Raw genomic sequence first — 15418 nt, 5'->3', positions numbered from 1 at the left:
AGTAAATCTGCTAAGATCAATGAAAAAAAAGTAGAGTGAGAATTGGATCCTCCTACAGATATTAAGGAAAGGAACACACTTGAAGGGAATGTTAAAGGCTAAGTAGTATTCCCAGTAAAAAAGAGAAGGATATTACAGATTGAAAGAACAATATAAGGAAAGGCCCAGAGGCAAGTGGGTGATTGGTCCATATTGAGGACTGGGTTATACAATGAAAGGAATAGAGATATACTGTCTAAGACGTTAGTAACTAGGCCTATTTAAATTTAAATTGACCTTAAGTAATATTAGAAAATCAGTTCTCAGTCACATTTCAAGTACTCAAAGACACGTGTCTAGAGTCTACCATATTGAACAGTGCAGACAGAATTATTTCCATCATTGCAGAAAGTTCTACTGGACAGCACTGAGTTTAAGAGTACAAGGTAAGCATGTGGCCAGTTCATCGGGAGTCTCAAAAGTATACTAAAATGTTTAAATGGAAATGGTTTATAAACTACTGAGTTGCACAAAGTCCCTTCAGAAATAGCCTTGGAAGACTCCATCCTCACAGCATTGCTATGATCTATTATACCCATCCAGCTTCTACGTTTGAATAAGACTTCTCTTGAAGAAAAACATTCTGCAGCTTAAAGAAGAAAGAAAAAAGGCTGGAAACCCAGTTATGGGCAACTGCAAACTACCACAAGTTTTTAAGCAGGGACATGACACTGTGACACAGATTTGGGTTTTAGAAATAATACTTCTTAAAGCAGTGTGCAAGGTATGTGGGAAGAAAAGGCACTGGGCATACCAAGATCAGTACAGGCTGATGAGATGATAAAGGACTAATTTCAGAGAAACTTCTAAAGGAATACACAAATAAGAATTTGCATCAGTAAATTTATTCCAAGTAAGAATTGTGCATTCACACCATGCATATTATTTCCCCACAAAAGCCAGTATTGTCATTAAAACATTTAACACTTTAAACATACCATAAAACTCAAAGATATTTGAAAAACTCCTCTAAGTATCTATTTCAAAGTCCCTGAATTCTTTAATATTTGTAATCCATGCTTGTTCAATTATAATTTTAAAATATATTATAACCATATCACTCATTATAATCATTGATATGCTTATTATATATATTTAAAACATCTTTTCTGAAATTTAGTAACTTCAAAATATCTCTAGGGCTTCCCTGGTGGCACAGTGGTTGAGAGTCCGCCTGCCAATGCAGGGGACACGGGTTCGTGCCTCGGTCTGGGAGGATCCTACATGCTGCGGAGCGGCTGGGCCCGTGAGCCGTGGCCTCTGGGCCTGCACATCCGGAGCCTGTGCTCCGCGGCGGGAAAGGCCACAACAATGAGAGGCCTGTGTACCGCAAAAAAAAAAAAAAAAAAAAAAAAAAATCTCTATGTACCTCTTAGCAGTACTATGGTAAAACCAAAATTGCGTTTTCAAGTAGCAAGTGCCCAAGCCACACCATTCCTGATCAAAGATAAGAGCTGACATCCAGGGAATTCCCTAGCGGTCCAGTGGTTAGGACTCCATGCTTCCACTGCTGGGAGCCCGGGTTAGATCCCTGGTTGGGGACCTAAGATCCCGGAAGCCACGTGGAGTAGCCCAAAAAACCACAAAACGATAGAGCTGACATCCAGTCTTACAAACAGCTCTCTTCCACTCCTTGTTCCTATTTTAATATGCCAACCATTACTTCACTGACATCCCAGAGTTTTCCTGCAACAGATTCATCCATAGCTTTGGGCAATAGTTCTTCCTCTTTACAGTCCCCAAAGTACTTTCCTGACACACCTTCTACCTCAGGGGAAGAGGCTAAATAAATCGAAGTCTGGGCACCTTCTAGTGGAGTTTTGAAAAAAGCCCATGACACCAAGTTGAAAAGTGGTTTGACTAACAGTGGGATGTGTATGTGCCTCCCAAGGTTGGTCCGCACCATGCCAGGGTGTAACACATTGACGGTGACGTTTGTGCCTTCTAAGCGGCGGGCTAGTTCTCTGGTAAAAAGGATGTTAGCCAGTTTGCTCCGACTATAACAGAAGCTTTTATTATAGTTTTGTTCACTGTTCAAGTCGTCAAAGTTGATGTCTCCGTATTTATAAAGTTTGGAGGTAACTACCACAATCCTGCTGGGAGCGGAACTTTTAAGGAGTCCAAGGAGAAGATTGGTGAGTAGGAAGTGCCCCAGATGGTTCACTCCAAACTGCATCTCAAACCCATCTTCAGTCTTCATATACGGGCACTGGAAGACGCCTGCATTGTTGATCAAAACATCCAGTCTAGGCTCTTCCTTCAAATGGCAAAAAGAGAATGGCAGAGTTGTGAACACAGGCCTTAAATGTGCCTAAAATAAAATTTTAAACAATTCCTGCAAACTACTAGAATTCTAAAAAACACCTCTATGAGTTTTCAACAATTGAGAGAAAAGAAGACGACGACAACAATGACTTGTGTGCCTGACCTGGTGCTTTTCATGCTGTCTCAGCTACTCTCAACAACTCTATAAGCAAACCGAAGCGCCAGAGTTAGGTGATTTGTCCAGAATCACAGGGCTCCTAAGTGGCAAACAAAAACCTGAAGTTGAAATCTGACACCAATGGCCCTATTCTTAATTAGTAAGCTAGACTGCTTTTCTAATTGGGATTTTCAAACCATAGCTAAGACAGTCAATGTGAGCTAGAGAGTGGAACTACAGCAGAAGACAGGTCAGCATTGTTTATTCCCAGAGCTACTAGTATCAACACCAGGGGCAAGTTAGGATTGTTTTATTCTGTAGTTTTCTAATAATAAATGCCACCATGGGAATGGAGCAACTCCAGGTTGTTTCCTTAAAAATGGGACAAGCAATAGAGAGGGTGAGGGATGCAAATTAAGACTGGAGAGAACATCATGAATAAATCAACGAAACATTAAGAAAAATATTAAACAGGTAATATAAACATATCAGAAACAAAGCCATGAATCATACATACTAAGTCTCACAATAACAGCAAAGGAGACTTAACAGAGGAGGTCTGCCCAACAAACACCTTTAACCTCTATTACGACTCTAGAATTCACAGTTCTTTTTTCCCCATATGAAATCTACCTCTTTCAAGCTTCGAGGAGCCCCCAGCTTAGAGATCTATAGTCAGAATTTCGCACTTTGACCATATCCTCCTGCATCTTCCCAGATTAAAGTCCTAAAATGTAGACTGTCCTCAAGGGGAAGTCTTTTCATTCTTGACTTCATGTAAGTTGGTTTTCCCTTGTCCCTTCCTGGCTCTGTCTCTTTTGATGGGCAGAGAAAAAGAAATGTACAACGTGTTCCAGGTGTAAAGACACAGTGATGACCCACAATTAAATAAATTTGAGGTCAAATTTCAAGTATCACTGGCCCTTTTGCCAAATGTAAGTGAAAAGATAAATGTGTTAAATTTCACAACTGTTATCAAAGCCTCCCTGTCAGTGGATTAACTATTTCTCATTCTGTCTGTCTCAGCACCTTTTGCTTTTCCAATAGTCAACTTCAAAAAGAAGGCAAAAGTTCACCCGTGGGGGAAAGAAAGGAGTGTTCTTTTCAGTAATCCTTTGGAAGAGTTTCCTGTATTAATCATTTCTGAGCCATGATTCTTTGCTGGGCTTGTGTTATTTTAAGACTGTATCATTTACTGTTTTTTAAATTCTAGAAGATAAATGACATAAATACCAAGAATACCAACCTGTGGGAAATTTACACTTCCTTTTTTTAAAAAAAATTCTGGTTATAGTCACTGAACTACTGAACTTCAGAGCCAGGAAGGAACTTAACACATACTTAGAAGCAGGGACAACTTAGTTATCTCTTTATCTCCTTAACTTTTAATTGGTTGTGTCAAGTGGCCAAAGTAGTGAGAAACCATAGGTATCAAGGAATAAGTATACCCAGTCCCATCTACACGTTTAATGAATAGGAAGATCCACTTTTGATCCTCCCAACATCTCTTGTACACTATTACCTCTTATTTCTAAACCTGATAATGAAATACTGGTCATAATGGCAAAACAAACCAAAACTCTCTGGATCTGCTACAGCTCCCCAACTGAGCATCGAGTTGCCCTAGAGAGTCACAAGGAAACTCTCAGGGTGATTTGGAGTATTTTAAATTTTCAAGGGAAGCAAGATGATACTCTGCTTAACATCTCAAAAACTACCAAGCTCCAAGTGGTTCACACCTTCAACATTTTATTGTGCTGTATTCCTTTTCATGATGTCCTACCTTTGCAAAGCTGAGTGTTTAGTAGTTGCTGCAATACAATGCAAGTACAATGTTAAAAATCAACATAGAACAGAAACGAGGGTGGCGATGTTCAGTCTGATTCCAATGTTTGACAAGCTGGTACAGTGAACAAGAGATGAACATTTCCCGTTAGTATACTTATGGTTATAATAATTATGGTTATTGAAAAATGAAATAAAAATCTTTTTTTTTCATCTATGCTATGTGTATTTTTTTTTCAAACAGCTACTAAGTTATTACATAAATACTTATTAAGTTGTTTGGATCTACTTACTTAATGAATAAGCTGTTAGATATTTGTTTGGCCTAAGGGTATCATGAAAAAATTAGAAAGTTTGGGAACTTCTGCTCTAGACTCAGGAGACTCCTTTTCTATGCCAGCTAATTTTAAACATCACTCTTCTGAATGCCCTCTTGCAAGTCACCTTTGCAGGGAACGCTTCTACCTCAATTTCAGCAGAGGACATCCATTTCAGTGTAATATCTACTATCTAAACAAAGAAATCTTCTACCTCACTGGCAGGCAGCAGAAGTACTGTATAGGGGTTAAAAGCAAGGACTCTAGAGACAGATCGTGGGCAAATTACCTAGCCTACCTATGCCTTAGTGGCCTTACGTTGTAAAATGGGGATAACAATGCCTACCTCACAGGGTTACTGTGAAGACTGGATGACAAGAGCAGTCAAAGTCACTTTAATTTCATTAAAAGTTAAAAAAAATATCTGAAATGCTTGGAACAGCTCCTGGCACACAGGAAACTTTCAATAAGTGCTAGGTATTATATTATTTTTATTTCTGTCCCCATTTAGAGCACATGACCACTGGCATTCCAAGCTCCAGTCTATTTGGAAGTTAGGCCAGAGTATGGTTAAGAATACTGCTCATGAGTTCACTGGTGGCAGAAAGCTAAACTTCCTACCCTAGCGGGGGGATAAATTGCTCCAAGGTCCTTGTCTAGCAACGTCCCCTATGTGCTCTCAGGCTCTTTGAGAGATGGCTTGGTGCACATTCACTTTGGACACAGGAAAAACAATCCAGGGACCTGGCGGATCTCCTCCTGAGCTGTCCTCACACGGCAAGAGGAAATGTTCAGAAACTCGCTTATTTTCCTCTTGGGCCCATTTTCTTTCTCAACATTCTTGGAAGACAGAAGACTGTCTTACCAATTTTTCCAGCCTTCAATTCCCAAGCCGCCCGAATCATTCCCAAGGTCACACCCCCTCGACTGTGGGCGGTCCCCTCCCCGGCTCAGCCCCCGGCCCTCCAGGCCCCGCCTCGCCCGCCGAAGCCCCTAGCCAGTCCCCGATCCGCGGCAGGTTCCCAGAGCCCCATACCTGGAGCACCTCCTGACAGAAGGACCGCACGGAGCGCAGCGAGGCGAGGTCCAACTCCTTCACGACAAGCTCGCCGGCCCCGCCGGAGTCAGGCTCCAATTCGGGGCCCCCAGCCTGGCAGATCTCGCGGCGGAGCTGACCCGCCGCCTCCTCGGCGCGTGTGCGGTCCCGGCAGCCCATTATCACTCGCGCCCCCAAGCGCAGCAGCTCGGCGGCTGTGGCGCGCCCCAGGCCGCTGTTCGCACCCGTGATCAGCACTGTCTTCCCGTGCATGAGGCCGGAGTCCCCGCCTCGGTGCAGCCGCTGGACGCTGGGCCCCACGAACCGCCGGGCCGCCAGCCACAGGGCCCCACCTAATGCGGCCAGTAACGCCGCCACGGTAGCCACTGCCATGGCCGCCCGGGCCCAGGGCCCACATGCCCCTGCGCGAGACTTCCGGGGTCGCCGCGCGCCCGGGTCTGAGCTCGCCACCTGTACGCAAAGAACGCTGGGGCGCGGCCTGTCGTCCCCTGACGGCGGCGTGGGGGCATGCTGGGACTTGTAGTCCCCCTTCCGAGGGCACCTGATTGGCTAGTAGAGGAGAGCGCTCTGTGTGGCTCCTCGGTGGAGCCGGCTCCAAGCCTGAGAGAAGGGTGAGCACGGCCCCGGGTTTTCAGGTTCCTGAGGTCCCTATCCATGGAAATCCCAGAGTGGTGGTGGCCTTCCCCGTGGAAATGCCTAATGAGTGCTTTGAATTTACAAGTCTCTTTATAGGCTGCTTTACATATCCCACACTTCGGGGCTGGCTTAGTGTGTTTTCCGTTAAGGGCGCCTGGGACTTGTTAACCCTCAGTTCAGTTTACCTTCATCCTCTGGAGAATGGTCCCTGCCGAACGGAAGTCTGAGGAGAGGCTCTTTTTTCCCACAGCTGACGCTAAGAACTTAGCAACATGAATCAGTTAGAAATAGAATGGACCAGTGGTTCTCAGACTTTAGCGTTGCGTTGGAATCAACTGCAGGACCTGTAAAAAAAGAAATTTCAGGGCCCAGTTTCAAATTCATTAGAGTCCAAAGTGGAACCTGAGATGTACATTTCTAACAAGTTCCCAGGTGATTCTGATGCAGGTGATCTGGGGACCACGGTTTGAGAATGTTAGACCCTTGTGGCCTTGATCCATATATAAAAAGGCATTCTCAAATGGTCTTATTTGACGGTGGTAGAGATACACTGGGAAACGCGTGGACTTACTGTATACATAGACTTCTGAGCAGGCTCATTCACAGGTGTCTCCCCCATTCCCTCCCGGAGAATATTAAATGTAACAAGGAAGGGAAAGTGCTTTTTACACTGTAAAATGCTTCAGAAATGTCAGGGGTTACTGCCACAGGGATCCATCTTCAAGCTGCAAACTTCAGACTTTAGACCACGCTACTCTTAAGTCGTCATACGTTCATCTACTCACCCATCCAACATATGCCAGGCCCTGTGCCCTGTGAGAGTCACGAAGAAATACGGCACCATTTCTGCCCTCAGGGTGCTTACTGTCTGGTCCAGAGACCTCTCCTGCCCCAGCCCCCATTCTAGAATCTTCAGGACAGGAGAAGAGACACACAACTTCTGTAGTTTGAAATCAACTCCCTAGATGATTTTGATAAACTCTCCTCCACTCCCTTGTATGTGGGAAGGATGTAACATGCAACAAAAAGGCATAGTACAAATAGCCAAGGGGTCGAATAACAGAAGAAGGTTTCTTGTGAGTGCTGAGAATGGAGCTCAGAGGTGGGACGAGCGCTGTCACTGAGGATTAGACAAGGCACCAGGAAGAGAAATCATGAAGGGGGGGCCTTTATTCCATCCTATCTGTAACTTGAAGCTGCCTCTCACACTCACGGAGCCGGGAGCACGTTTCCTCTCTTCCTTTCTCTCCGTCCACATCTTTCCTGTCCTGCAAAGCCCACCTCCGTTCTCTACATTTCCTGACCACTTCCAGCCCATACAGATTTCTGCCTCAGCCTTGTGTGTGACCCTCACTTGGCACTGTGGACAAACAGCCCTCTCGTGTTGGCTGTTTGAGCTTGCACATTTGACTTCTTCTAAGGGATTGTTAAAGGATGGGATTATGTCTGAGTCTCTCTTGTGGCCTTTATCTTAGGGAATGCATAGAAAACAGTAGGTACTCACTAAGTGTCATGACTGGTATATTTTGGACTGCCTTACATCAAATTAGGAAGCAGATCAAAAGATGTGTGTCAGCAGTGGCATGCTTTAACTAGAACCGAGGTGGAATATGTATATGTGGGTGGGGTAGAGATGGAGATGGGACGAGAAGGAGCAAGACAGGGTGTGAGGAAGGGAAGATAGACAACATATAGCTTTTGAAGTGAGATCTAAATTTGAATCTTAGTCTTACCATTTATTACCTTCACATCCTTGGACAAGCTACTTAATCTTTTTGAATTTTAGGTTCTTCATTGATTAACAAAAAGGAAAGTAATAATATTGATATTATGTCACGAGAGTTTGGTTTGATGAGAAAATGAGGTAACATCCGAAAATAACCAGCTTTGTTGTTCCTAATGTAGTAGATTATGGTTAATAACCAATCAATGTCTTTTTTGAAAACAAAACAAAAATCACAACAGAATGACAGCAATGTCACATTTTGAAGCGGTAGCCAAGGCTTTGTTTCCCCATATAAACATTGGACCTACCTGCTGGGCCCAAAGCCAGAGACTTCAAATATGAAGCCTTGTAGTCCAGAGGCAATGAACCCAGGAAATAAGCTTCAAAGAACCCTTCCAGGAGGTTCTGTCTGGAGCTCATCTTAGATGAAAGTAACCTGTATGAATAACTGCTTTATTTCTGAATAAGCAATGTCAAAATTGGTATACTCATGCAGGTAGAGTGGTATTTTCATTTTTGCATTGATTAAAAGACTGTTCACAGAGGCAACAGACTAAAAAGCTCCAGTTTTCAAGAGTGTACTTAACCCTTCTCTTTCCACTTGTGAAGACCCACTATTCTATAATGATGATGGGTAATGATTCATTCTAGCTACCAACATCCATAAATGAGCAATGCTTTGTAAAACTAAGTAGGCTTCTGACATAGTCCTTTAAGCATTCAAGGATTCAAGTTCTAAACATTCTAAAGAGTCATCATTATGACTTACACAGAGAGGTAGTTGCAATGTCATCAACCGCATTGACAGCTCCAAGAGAAGTAGCTTGTAGGTAACTTGAGAGTTCAAAATGTTTTAAAAAACTCAAGAGAAAACCTTTCCAAATGAACAAAGTTCTGAGGTCTAATCTACTGAAATACCTCATTGCCCTAGAGATCCACAAGATGTGGCTTCCATAATACCAGACTCACTGCTTTATTTCCCCTTCCCATCCCTAATTGTTCTCTTTTTGATTAATTCCATAAGGTACATGAGCTGTGGTGGTGCCAAATTTCTGTGCCCCTTCAATGTGGAACATGTGGTCATCAAAGAAGATGTGGGGCCTTATCTTCACCAAGATGGGACCTTTGGGGGCTCCAGCAAGGAAAAGAGCTTCGTCTATCTCTAGACCCCAGCGGCGAAGGGTTTTCAGCACGCGGGCGCCTGAACTGGCTGCACTCCTAGCTGTAACCAGGTAGGTCCTGATAGGGCAACATAACCGTTCATCTTTGGCATAAAACTTCTTTTGCAGTCTGCCTAAATCTTCCAGAAAGCCTTTCAAGGGACCCTGTAAAAGGAACATATGTCACAGCTGTCATCCAGTGAGCCAAAGGAAGTGAACGCTAAAAAGGCAGATGTTTATAAGAACTTATAATACTGCATGAAACATGCAGTATAGACCAGTGATACAATGCTGAAACTCCTTGCATTTATGTGATTATATTTCCTTGTATGGAACCATCCTTGCATTCCTAGAGTAAAACATAGGATGGCCATATAATTTATCATCTAAACACAGATATTTTAAGAGTGAAAGAAGCTTCCATAAAAAGTTGAACCAGGGCAACAGACGTAAACTATCCATGGCAAAATGGGATACTCTGAAAGCTCAGTTAATCAGCAAAAGCACTACTCTTTTGATTTACTTTTTGTGAATTGCACATTTTAACATTATAAAGTGTACTTTTTTATCTTGTTCAGTTCCTTCTTGGCTTGAATCCAGTCTTCTCTATATTTACAATTACTTTATATATCTTCACACTTTTATCTTCAACCTTTCTGAACACTTACTTTTAACTGTACCTCTAGTATAGAACATAGAATTGGATTTTGCTAAGTGATACAATCTGAAAGTCTTAATTTTTAAAACAAAAGCTGAGTTTGAGGCCATTTCTATTTATCGATATCACAAATGTATGTGATAATGGTTCTGTATTACAATTTGTATTTCATTTTTCACATTTAAAGGTTTCAAAAGATTGTTCACTGAGTGTCTTTTTTATTTGAACATGTGTGTATGTGTGTTTCTTCTAACATTTAGGAAGGTTTGTATTGTTTCCTTCTGTTGGTTACCTTTATAACTTTTTATAGTATCCTCAATCCTCTATTTTTTTAAATCCAGGATCTATTATTTTTTATAATGAAAAATAATGAAATTAGGGTACTTCTTCATCTTTCTCTTATCCTCTATTTTTTCTTCAATCATTTGATTTTAACTGTTTCATCTTTCTCAGTGTTTGCATTTGAATTATTAAATATTCTTATATTTCTGTCTCTCAGCTTTACATTTTAGCCTTTGATCAGCTATTGTAACTGAAGATATCAGTACACCTACTCTTCCTTATAACTTTTTCCTCCATATTTTTCCAGTTTTTAATAGTTAAATAATTTCTACATTGTTAGGGCATATAATGTGGGCTTTCTTTTCTGTCACTCTAATCCCTGCAGTTGTTTTAGTTTTAGATCTATGGTTAAATATATTCTATGCACATTTGTGCCTTTGTGTGTTTGTAGTCACCTAATATTGGCCAAAATGTGTCCTCTTGTATTAGTTTTCTCAAGAATATCTTATGGAAATAATAATCCCTGAGAATATACTATGTTCTTAACTGTTGATCTGTTTCCTTTTTACTTGAATGAGCTTTTGACTGGATATAGAATCTGTGGTTTATATTTCCTCTCAACATGATCTTATAAGTAGGGCTCCACTGTGTTTTGCTACTGAGTGCTGCTGTGGAGAAGACTCAGGACAGCCTGATTTTCTTTTCCCCACTTGTGTGTGCAGTGCAGGGTGCCCAAAGAATTATTTCTTTATTTTTGAAGTCAAATAATATTACTAGGGCATGTCTCAGTAATGATTATTCTCTTCTATTTCCCTATAGTATAATGTGGCCTTTAGTTTTTAACCTTTAGTAGTTTAATGTATCCATTAAAATATTCTGATAATTCAGGATGTCTTCTTGCCTTATATTTTGATATGTTTGCATCTTTATATTTATCACACACAACCCTATCCTCCTCCCCCCATAACATAATTTCAGTGTTTTCTTCAGGTATTCTAATTTTGCATATGTTGGATTTTCTTTACCTAGGACCTATTTCTGTCATTTTTCTCTCTAAAATATTATTTTTCTATTTGCTCATTTCCAGAGTTCTACCATTTAACATTTTATCATCTCTTCCCTGATTTTGGGGATTTCCACTTTATGACCCAACTTTCTTTTAAGTAAATGTTTAGTCACAGTTTTTACCTATACTTTGGCAACTGTTTCTAGGGAGGATCCCACATGCAGTGGAGCGGCTGGGCCCGTGAGCCATGGCCGCTGAGCCTGCACGTCCGGAGCCTGTGCTCCGCAATGGGAGAGGCCACAACAGTGAGAGGCCCGTGTACCGCAAAACAAAAAACAAAAAACAAAAAAACATAAATGGTTAAAAGTAAAAACATAGAAAAGTTGTACCATACAAACATCAGTCCAAAAAAGAAAAAAAAGCTAGAATGTCTGTATGAATATCAGAGAGAGGGCATTGCATAATGAAAAGTGATTAATTTGCCAAGAAGATATAATAATCTTAAATATTTGGGCACCAAACAACAGAAATTAGAAATACATGAAGCAAAAATTATATAATTGAAAGGAATTAATTTCTGTATTATAGAATTAACAAATATATGATAAAGGACTTGTATCCAGAACTGTAATACAAAGAACTTTCAAATCTCAATAATGAAATAAAAAACAACCCAGGGATTCCCTGGTGGCGCAGTGGTTGAGGGTCCGCCTGCCGATGCAGGGGACGTGGGTTCGTGCCTCTGTCAGGGAAGATCCCGCGTGCCGCGGAGCGTCTGGGCCCGTGGGCCGTGGCCGCTGGGCCTGCGCGTCTGGAGCCTGTGCTCCGCAGCGGGAGCGGCCACAGCAGTGAGAGGCCTGCGTACCGCAAAAAAAAAAAAAAAAAAAAAAAAAAAAAACAACCCAATTCACATGAGCAAGAGATTTGAACAGATATTTTTGCCAAAGAATACATATGATGGCAAATAAGCACTTCGTAAAATGTTCAGTATTATCTGGCGTTAGGGTAATGCAAATTAAAGCCACAATGAGATACAATTATGTAACCACCAGAACAGCTCAAAACAAACAAACAAATGAAAAACAACTGACATTACCAAATACTGGCAAGGATGCAGAGCAAAAAATCTTTCATTGGAAATGCAAAGTGGTGTGACCACTTTGGGAAATAGTTTGGCGCTATCTATAAAGTTAAACGTATATTTATCCTGTGACCTAGCAATCCTACTCCGAGGTATTTACCCATGAGAAATGAGATTTTTGTGTTTACACAGAACCCTGTATGCAAATGCTTAAAGTCGTTTTATTTATAAATGCCCAAAACTGGAAATGACCTAAATATCCTCCAATAGGTAAATGTATGAAAAAATGTGGTACATCCATAGAACAGACTACTACTCAGCAGTAAAAAGGAATGCACTACTGATACAGGGAATGACAGAGATGAATCTCAAATACATCATTCTAAGTAAAATAAGTCAGATTCAAAAGATTGCATCCTATGGGGCTGTCAATGTGTTTGACAGATCCTGAGGATAGGGGCTAGGATGACTACAAAGAAGCACAGGGAATTTTGTGAGTATTTTGAGTTTGATTTTGGTTTCACGACTATACACATATGTTTGTCAAAACTCTCAGAACCATGCACTAAAAAAGATGAATTATACTACATATAAAGTATACCTCAACAATTCTGATTAAAACACACACACACACACACACACACACACACACACACACACACACACACACACACGGAGATCACTATCCCAGAATGGTGAAATGAGATAGAGATCAAATCAGGAGACATCCATTACTTGTCATGGTACCACATTGGAGGCTTTATAAGCTACAATGAGAGTGGCTAAATTAATCCTGTCCAGCTGTCCCATTTGCTGGTGACTCTCAGATCTCCTCCATTGGAGACAATTGGGATATTGTCATGACGAAACCATAAGCCCCATGACCAACATTGTTGAAAGCCTTGGTTAGGAATCATATCTCATAACTTCCTTCTCATCAGTGGAAACATCTGGCAAAGCCTGGTCTTTATAGGAAAGCTACCCTTTCTATGTGAAAAATAGCATATTTTTCCACTGTCAGAAGGACCACATTATGAAAACAAGTATGCTTAGTAAAAATTCATTGGGTATTCCTGCAATAACTAGTGTTGAACTTCACAATTTCAGTTGTTTAATGGGAAAAATGATTTAAAATATGGAGAAAAGAACTGATAAGTACAGAATCTAAAAGAAATTTGGATTCTTTCCCTGAGATGAAAAAAAATGGTATTTTAAGATTATCGTGAAATAATTCTTGTTTCGAAGTTTTTTTTTCTTTTTAAGTGCTCTTTTTTAGAGATCTTGAACATTTTAATAATGCTTAAAGGCTAATGTACAATGGGCTCTAAATTTCAGCAAAGTAGACTTACGTAAAATATAACAAAGGATTTTCCTCTCAATAGTAAACTTTGTTAACACTGAACAACTTTTTGACATGAGCTCAAGACTTCTAAAGAAGCTATTTAGGAAGGGACTGTGAAGTTAAACATACACACACAAAAACACTCAGAATTTAAATATCACTTGCTGTAATGTGAGGTGACTTAGTAAAACTTTCATCTTTCAATTAGTCTCTTCCTACTTTTATAAATGTAATAAAACTAACCATATTTAAGATCTTAAGTTCAAGAAGAGCTAAGAAAAAAAAAAGCCCAATTTAAAAGAAAGGCCTAGGTAAGATTCATAGATTAAAACTGAATGATCCATCATTTCATATTCATTTTGGAGAATACTTTGATGTTCAAATCTCCTTTGGTTCAGAAGTTGCAGGTTTTGTTCATTTTAGACCATGACTTTAACACTTTGGTTCATGGACTGATTCCAAAAAACCTAAAATTTTAATTGTTCATACTTTGTACTTGCTTGGAGCTCATTATTTGATTTAATTTAAACTCTCAGTTTTGCAGATTTTTCTCAAATAAGTGCTACCTTTATGGAGTTTAAGGGTATGGACAGAGAGGTTCAACAAATGTTTACTGACCTATTGGAAATAACCTTACTATTTTGAGAACTATTATGTAGAAGTGGCTAATTGGTAAGCCGTATTACCTCTGTTACTCATAATTTGGAGGAGATGAACTCTTTCTCATGAGAAGATCATAGAAACATTTCCAAAAGGATAGATAAAAGAACACGAAAATTAAAAAAAAAGTTGGCAGCAGATGCTTTAAAATGAGGAGTTCATGAAACAAGGGGAGAAAACTACAAAGGATAAGAAGTGAGGAGTGGCCTGCCTACAAAAATTTAAAAGTCATCACAGTGAAGAAATATTTATATTGGTATGTTGGAAAATAAGTAGATCAAAATTAATTAGAGCTCATTGAACCTACCTGAGCAAGAGGCTTATTCTCAAACAGTGCTTCATGTTGAAAGAATTTGTCCAGCCCGTGCTGCTTGGTAATATGGTCAGACTCGTCAGAAAAGAGGACGGCATCCCCATCAAAGGCCACACGGAGCTGTGTGTCACAGTAAGCCATGTCTTTGGCTCCATCAAATATTGTTGCAGAGGCGATCCCTGGAAGACCGTTGGAATTAATTAATACTCTTCTTAGGACCATATGTTTTAGTGTCTATTAAAAAAAAAAATTCTTCCCAGACCTCGAATTTCCTCTCTCGCTATTACCTGACGACACAACTCTTCTTCACAACCACACATCTCAAAACAGTTATCTTTGTACTGCCTCCGTTTCTGTAAGGGATGGGAAAGTGTACAATGGGTGTAGGATAATCACTGAAGATGTCCACCTCCATGAAGGTGAAAGCTCTAAAAGACAAACTTAAGGGCTGCCACTTGTGGAAACACCTTAGCAGAAAACCCAACAACGACGTAAACCACATAATCCTATGTGAAGGCCAATAGAATGAAACACTAGTGCAGACCTCTTTATTAAGTAGAGAGAGGAAACCAAGTAATACCTTCTTGTATTGCTTCTTGTACTTTTTCAGAATCGTCAGAAAGATCCAAGTTGGTAAGATATGCCTTCAACTAGCCAATGGGGCTATTTCCACCAATCAGACAGAACCAGTCAATTAGTAATCCTATTATCGGGCAAGAAAGACTTTGTTATGTCAGAGACTAAAGACAGTATATACTTACTGGAAATGCAAGTGAAAGTTACCCTAGGAATAAATGAGTGCCTACTGAAGTTTTAGAACTGCCTTTGTAGTACCAATATTGAAAAATGTCTCAGCTATTTTATATAATGGTGCATGATAGTTTATGAAGTATATCCAGATAGGCCATGCCAGTTTACTCTCACACAGCTGTTA

General features: G+C 40.4%; 2 protein-coding genes across 2 annotated transcripts in view; both read right to left on the bottom strand.

The window, feature by feature from the left end:
* Window positions 1-1678: 1678 nt before the first annotated feature.
* Window positions 1679-6007, bottom strand: LOC307064443 (retinol dehydrogenase 14; the record flags this gene model as incomplete). Its single annotated transcript, XM_079720981.1, has 2 exons — window positions 5600-6007; window positions 1679-2296 (listed from the first exon to the last, which is right to left on the bottom strand). The coding sequence occupies exons 1-2, from the start codon at window positions 5990-5992 to the stop codon at window positions 1679-1681; spliced, it is 1011 nt and encodes a 336-aa protein (XP_079577107.1). The 5' UTR covers window positions 5993-6007.
* A 2967-nt stretch (window positions 6008-8974) lies between these two features.
* LOC307064255 (cytosolic 5'-nucleotidase 1B-like) overlaps window positions 8975-15418 on the bottom strand; it is a gene marked incomplete at both ends in the record, with an annotated part of 79835 nt that continues 73391 nt past the window's right edge. The window contains 4 exon segments of the mRNA XM_079720734.1: window positions 8975-9307; window positions 14479-14663; window positions 15065-15134; window positions 15138-15187. Coding sequence (XP_079576860.1) covers window positions 8975-9307; window positions 14479-14663; window positions 15065-15134; window positions 15138-15187 — 638 coding nt within the window.

Source organism: Hyperoodon ampullatus, assembly GCF_949752795.1.
Source record: "Hyperoodon ampullatus genome assembly, chromosome: 15".
In the NCBI taxonomy this organism is placed as follows: Eukaryota; Metazoa; Chordata; class Mammalia; order Artiodactyla; family Ziphiidae; genus Hyperoodon; species Hyperoodon ampullatus.
This window is presented reverse-complemented; position numbering and strand designations above follow the sequence as displayed.